General features: G+C 35.0%; 1 protein-coding gene across 1 annotated transcript; it reads right to left on the reverse strand.

The window, feature by feature from the left end:
• Positions 1-2769: 2769 nt before the first annotated feature.
• Positions 2770-5737, reverse strand: LOC113359857. The gene is made up of 2 exons (XM_026603429.1): positions 5497-5737; positions 2770-5006 (listed from the first exon to the last, which is right to left on the reverse strand). The coding sequence occupies exons 1-2, from the start codon at positions 5735-5737 to the stop codon at positions 2770-2772; spliced, it is 2478 nt and encodes an 825-aa protein (XP_026459214.1).
• Positions 5738-7563: the final 1826 nt, after the last annotated feature.

Genomic DNA, 7563 nt, shown 5'->3' on the forward strand with positions numbered 1-7563 from the left:
TAAAGTTCATGAACCGATTCAAGTGAATCAAATCATATTTGCTTCAATTGTGTCTTGTGTAGTTACATAAGATTTCCTTGCAATTGAACAAATCTCTTAAATAGTTCATTTGAGTCAATTGAACTAGTTATGGTGAAGAAGGTTTGTATGAAACGCTCATATAATTAACCTGTTTGGGTAGACTATTGTTGAACCAACAATGTACACGTTTGGGTGCGGTTAACAAACCTAGAAGCGTACAGTCATTTGTGTATGACAAGCTAAGTTTTCGATCTAACGGTTGAGAAATATTAGCTTGAATCTAAATCAAGTTTTCATCTAACGGTGAATATTTATTGCTTTGTAACTAAGGCAAAACCCTGATTTGAAAGGCTATATAAAGGAGACATTTAGCATTGAGAAAACTAATCCCCACACGTCCGTGTGATACTAGTTTCTCTGCTAGAGTCGTTTCTCCTTTAACCTTTGGTTTTCTTCTTCTAAAACCAAGTTAACGACTTAAATACTTCATTGGGATTGTGAAGCCAGACCGATACTACTTTTATCTTAGTTATGTGATCTGATCTTGCATCTTCTATCGTCACAGTACAATCATATTGATTGGCTAGAGATCGTGATAGTTCTCCGATAGGAAATATATAAAAAGTAATCACAAACACCTTCGTCTCATCGTTTGTGATTCCACGACATCTTGTTTCGCTACCATACGATTAAGATTGTTGTGAGGTGATTGATTAATCTAGGATGTTCTTCGGGAATATAAGACTGGATTATCAATTGGTTCCTGTTCACCTTGATTATTATCAAAAGACGGAATAAAAACTTTAGGGTTTTTCTATGGGAGACAGATTGATCCTTTGATAGACTTATCCGTGTGAGACAGATTTGTTTATTGTTAAAGCCTGTGATTTTGGGTCGTAGCAACTCTTAGTTGTGGGTGAGATCAGCTAAGGGAATCAAGTGCGAAGTATCCTGCTGGGATCAGAGGCGTAGGGAGTACAATTGTACCTTGGATCAGTGGGAGACTGATTGGGGTTCAACTATAGTTCAGTCCGAAGTTAGCTTGGTGTAGGCTAGTGTCTATAGCGGCTTAATACAATGTGTATTCAATCTGGACTAGGTCTCGGGGTTTTTCTGCATTTGCGGTTTCCTCGTAAACAAAACTTCTGGTGTCTGTGTTATTTCCTTTCCGCATTATATTTGATTATATAATAGAAATAATACAGGTTGTGCATTAGATCAATCAATTGGATAGTCCGACCTTTGGTTGTTGATTGATATTGATTGATCCTTAGACATTGGTCTTTGGTACCGTCCAAGTTATTCCTTGTGTTTGATTATAGACTCGCTGATTTCTATTAGCTTGAGTGAATCAAAACAAGAGAGAGATATTAACTCCTTGAGATACTTTTACCTAGATTGAGTCTGACTGTCTAGTTGATTCTCTAAAAAGTATTTCGGAGTTAGTCCATACAGATTGCTAAGCGAAATATTGGGTGGTGTTCTTAGACCCCCGCTTTTTCAAGTTGGAAAGTTAAAGATCTTTGATCATGAAGTGTAATCCAAAGTCGGAAAGGATATTGCGTTCAAGGCACTGAAAAACACTGGAACTCTTAAAATTGAAAGTGTTGACAACTCTGTGAATAATCTTGGTGATCCTGATTTTTTAGATGAAGATCATGATAACTCAGTTTCATTGATCACAAGACAGTTTAGAGAACTTCTTAGGAAGAGAAATAAAAGGTTCACTAGAGAAAAGCCTCCTACGTCAGCTAATCCACATAATCGTATTTATGTCAAAAACAGAGATTCTAACGATACTGACGATGAGGATATGCCATAGTGCTTCAAGTGTAAAGGGTTCGATCACTTTGCTAATGAGTGCCCAAATCGAAAGAAATATACTGGCAACAAGAGTTTGGATGTAATACTTGATGAAACATCTGATCATTATGATTCCAAAGAGGATGAAGGGTCAAGTGTAGCACTCTTGGGTGAAATTATCAATTTTGAGGAATGTAGCAATACTCATATCAATCTTGATAATTTGGTTGATGAGTTTTCATCAAAATTATTAGAGGATGTGATGGATTTTTCGTATACTAATGAAAACTCTGTTATTATTTCAGGTACTATTTATTTAACGGATAATGCAGTTACCGCATTGATCTCCAAACTGACATGTCCTTATTGTACTATTGAGGGTCATGGACTCACACAATTTTCAAGTACAAACACAAACTAAGGTATGTCAACAAACTGCAACAGAGGGGTAGTCATTTGGAAAATGTTTTTAAACTTGTTCAAAAGTCCAATCCCGAGGTACGCAAAGTTAATTCTTCTTCTCCTAAATGATTTATTAATTCAAATGTTAAGGTAAAATCTCAAATGAAGAGAAGAGTTCGGGTTAAACGTTTCGTAAAGAAGGATATTATAAATTCCGTGCAGGAACCTAGTGGTGAGCACTCTAATGCTCACCTCACCTCAACACAATTTAATTGTATTGAAATGTGCATCTTGTCTCATGTGCCCTTAAAAGAGACAAGAACTGTGCACATCAGGGCTTTTGATCAAATTTGAATATTATTACTTGGATGACCATCTTTTATTTGTTCATCTTAATCTATGTCTCAAGTAATGGTATTGAAATGTTTGATCTATGTGGAAACTTTTTTTTTGCTAAATCACCATTTTATTAAAATATATAATTTGAAAATTACAAAAGCAGAAACTAAAATTGAAAACTGTTACAGACAATGCCTAACAATCCTAGCAAAATATGTAATATTTTCTACCAGGTAACTCAACTTGAACAAGAGATGGAGGTTTCCCTGTATGAATTTCTACATTTCCCTGATGAAGCTGTGTACCTTTCTTAGCTAGTTCTATAACATAGAAATTTACTTCTTTGTAACACTGCTCAAATATAATCTCAGAAATGTTTCTTTTTTCTTTTATCCACCTTGTATGAAGACACCATGGAACTATGCTTTTGCTGAAATCCTCAATCACTGATTTTGGAACAACTCTGATAAGAACTTTACTGCATTGCAATTTAGCATCCCATTCTACATCCCATACAATTGCTAAAACATCAGCTATGTAAGAAGTAGCAACTCTAATACCACCTGAAACAGTTCCAATGACTTGATTGTTATGATTTCTTGCAATAATACCAAAGCCAGCCATTCCTGGGTTACCAATTACAGAACCAACACAACAGAATAAGGGGTAACCAATATTTGGACTGCTCCACTGACATTCTTTGATGACTCTGAACTTCATGCTTCTTTGTCCAAGATTGAAAAAATTGAGTACATCAGAATCATAGTTTTGTCCCCATCTTGTACCTGTCATTCTGAAACCACCATAAAATGCCAAACTCAAAATTCTTCTTTTGAAGTTCTCAACATTTGGTATGATGTTTTCATGAATGAGTTTATTCTTTTGAAACCATAATTCTCTCATTGTGGCACATGCAGCTGTGAGCCATACTTGTTTAATAATTGAGCTCTTTTGTTTTGCAGATTTAAGAACATCAGAGAAAGAAGTAGGAGGTTGGAACTGAAAGATAGCAACTAACCATTTCCAAATAAATTTACTGAAGTTGCAGAACCAGAGGATGTGCTCCATACTGTCTTGATCTTGCTGGCAGATACAACATTTTGAAGCAAGAGAATAACCTTTCTTGATTAGTTTTGCACCATCAACATACACACTTTTTTGTATTTTCCAAATGTTACTATCAATACCGGGATGTAGAAATTTTTTCCATATTTGATCAGGCCAATGTATTCTTGGTTCTTTGGTTCTGACTTTTTCAACAGCTGCAGATGTAGAATAAATACCTTTTATGTCACCACTCCATATAAGTTTTTCTTGCTCTCCACTTATTGCTGGTAATGAAGATGGAATAAAAGCTTGTAATTCACTTGGAATTTTCCACTCACCATTCACCAAAATATCATTCATTGTCATGTGCAGTTTATCTTTGATTGCATCAATAATACCCACAAATTCAGTTAAAGATTTCTCACCTGCCCAAGCATCAAACCATAATGTTATTTGTTTTCCAGTGCCAACACTCCATCTCAAATTCTGCTTCAATTCCTTCCAAGCCCACTTTAAACCTGGCCATACTGTGGATAATTTCCACTGAGTGCACCATTGACCATATTTATCTTTATATTTAGCAGCAAAAAATCTTGACCAGTCATCATTAGAATTAATAAGCTTCCACATTATTTTCATTAATAAAGCCTTATTGATCACTTCTAGTCTTCTAATGCCCAACCCTCCTTCATTGAAAGGTATACATACTTTGCTCAAACCAAAAGTATCATATTTTTTAACCTCACTGTCACCAGTCCATAAGAAGTTTCTTATAATTTTTTCACAGACTTTAATAACAGAACTTGGCCATTTGTAGACTGCCATGTCATAAATTGGAACACTGCACAAAACAGATTTGATGAGCACCAGCCTATCATGGAATGAGAGCATTTTACCTTTCCAAGCTGTTAAGTAACTCTGCATCATATCCACCATTGGCCACATAGTAGCACTTTTAACTCTTCCAGGCTTCAAGATGACACCTAAATACTTGTCAGGAAATGATGTGAGTTCCATTTGCAGTAAACTTGAAATTTGAGACTTTCTTAAAGGAGTGCAACCATCTACAAAGCATTTACTTTTCTGTTTATTGATTATTTGACCTGAACATTCTTGATAACCGTTGAGAAGATTAATAAGAGATTCCAAACTTTTCTTAGACCCATTACTGAAGATGAAGACATCATCAGCAAAGAATAGATGAGTTGGATAAACTCCTTTTCTGACAACCATTGGTTGCAATTTTTTCATTTCTACCAATTTGCTTAATTTTTTACTTAAGACTTCCTCCATTAGCACAAACAGTAATGGAGACAGAGGATCCCCTTTCTTCAATCCTCTCTCCATTGAGAAAAATCCTTGTGGACCACCATTAATCATCGCAGAAATTTTAGCTGATGAAAAAAGAACTTTTAACCACTCACACCAAGATGCAGAGAAGCCATATTTTTGCAGTACTTTAAAAAGGAAATCCTAATTAACTGAATCATAAGCTTGTGATATGTCAAGCTTTAAACCTACATTCCCCCCCTCCTTTTGTGCTTCATTTCATTTACTAGTTCAGAAGCCATCATGACCTGTTCATGTATACTTCTCCCCTTAATGTAAGTTGTTTGCTGAACTGAGACCAATTTACTCATAAGACAATTCAATCTAGTAGCTATGATTTTTGTAAATATTTTGAAGATGAAGTTACTTAAACCAATAGGTCCGAATTGACTTGGTTTTTTTGCTCCTTGAACTTTAGGGAGTAATACTAAGAAGTTTGAATTCATACATCTTGGAATGTACTTTCTTTTCCAGCAATATTGAACTGCATTCACCAAATCTTTGTATATGATATCCCAACAAGATTTATAGAAAATGCCAAAAAACTATCTGTACCTGGTGCACCATCTGCATTTATATCAAATACTGCATTTTTAATTTCATCTAAAACATGGATAACCTCTATCATGGCTTGATCCTCATCTGTTATCAGTTTGGGAATAACATCCAATAATGGATCATTCACAGTTACCTCCTGAGCTTGAAATTTTTGTTGGAAGAAATTAACCAAAATATCTGATATTTTTCCTTGATCAGCTACTATGTTACCATCCACATCCTCCAATTCACATATCATATTTCTGGTTTGTGTTATTTTAACATTTGTATGAAAGAAATTGGTATTGGAAGACCCTTATGTAACCCATTTAATCCCTTGACTTTTGTTTCATCATAATACAGTGTTGAACTTATTTTGAGTTTAAATCATTCTGAGCTAACACCAATTCAGTTAATCCCTGCTTATCATGAGGATGATTATCTGAAATTGTCATATTTTCCTTAACTAACTTTTCTGCTTCCTTAATTTTGACTTGAACATCTCCAAATGTACTCCAATTCCATTATTTTAAAATTAACTTTAATCTTTTAAGTTTGTGCAGAAATATGAAGGCAGGATCACCATTTATAGGCTCTGACCAGCTATCTTCAACAACTTGCATAAAACCAGGATGCTCTAGACACATCTTTTGGAATCTGAGAGGAGCATTAGTAGGTTTAGGAATATTAACACATCCACCCATTAAAGGGGAATGATCTGAAACCACTCTAATTCCAACTTTATATCCCTAATCATTGTATAACTTTAACCATTCCATATTGAAGACTGCTATGTCAAGGTTACACAAAATTCTTTTACTTCCATGCTGACAATTTGACCAAGTAAAATCTAAACCAACTTTAGGAGCTTGTAGGAGTTCACAAGTGTTTAAACATTCACTAAAATATAACATTGATCTTCTTGAAGGAGAATTACTACCAACTTTTTCTTCCAGTGAAAGAACAACATTGAAATCACCTATGACTAACCAACTTAAGATCACTAATCATCTGCAATTCTGACCATAAAAATCTTCTCTACACCATATTAACATGAGCATGGACTCCTGAAATAAAGACATCACCTACTGCCACTGTAATCATTTGACTTGTAATAGACACAATGGAAGGAGTTGAATGGAAGTATTCCAAAATAACCAGATATTAGTTTTATGAGTTGTTGAGGCATTGTGTATAACCATACTTTGCATACTAGGAAGGTTTAACTTGCTACAAAAGGAAGAAGAAATTTAATCTTAGGTTATGTTATCCATAAGAGTGTTGGCTGAAATTGACTAACTAAATGGTGAAGCTTCTGTTGGGCCCTAGCTCTCCTAAGACCCCTAATGTTCCAATATAATACTTTCATGTTTTGGTTTGGAGGATTTTTGGACCCCCTTACCCACATTTTTTCTAAAGTTGTATTTAACTGGTGCTTGAACTGGATTTTTGGTACCTGAATTATTCTTTGCTACAGAAGCAGTTTTAATAACTTCACTTTCTGTGTTCTTACTTGCAGAAGAGGTAACCACAAAGGACCAAGTTGTAAAGGGAACTGGCTCATCAGTAACTTTTCCAGAACCTGCATCCACAAATTTAACAACACTTCTCTCTAATTCAGTAATTTTAGCAATTTGAATTAGTTTTTGAGGATCCATTTCAGCTAAAATTTCTTCATCAACACTTATAACATCATCCTCCTTTTGTTCCAATTGATTTAGAGCACTAAATCTCCCTCCATCCATATTAATTGATACAGAGTTGCTGTCAATTTGTAGTTGAGTAGGAGACACAATATTAGAGATTATTGAGTCTTCAATAGGAATTTGATTACTATTAGCACCAGATGTACTTCCTTGCACCATTTCTATAGTATTGCACCCATTATCAACCTCTGATCTATCACAAATATCAAAAGGTATATGAGAAGCTCTACTTTTAAGAGTTCGCATTTGAACATGAGTTGATGTAGGCTTGATGTTACCCTGAGTGTGTACTTTACTTGCTTGCTGAGTTTTATTCTTCTCCACTCTGCATTCAGTAATGAAGTGACCAACAATCTTGCAGGTTGAGCAGAATTTTGGA

This window comes from Papaver somniferum, chromosome 3 (assembly GCF_003573695.1).
Source record: "Papaver somniferum cultivar HN1 chromosome 3, ASM357369v1, whole genome shotgun sequence".
NCBI classification, from domain to species: Eukaryota; Viridiplantae; Streptophyta; class Magnoliopsida; order Ranunculales; family Papaveraceae; genus Papaver; species Papaver somniferum.

What these genes read in the sequence shown, in the direction of transcription:
- LOC113359857 (XM_026603429.1), bottom strand. Translation starts at nt 5,737, where the DNA reads ATGATATGTGAATTGGAGGATGTGGATGGTAACATAGTAGCTGATCAA. An exon ending in AAATGCAGATGGTGCACCAG is followed by an intron (nt 5,007 to 5,496) that starts GTACAGATAGTT and finishes TTTTTTCATCAG; the next exon opens with CTAAAATTTCTGCGATGATT.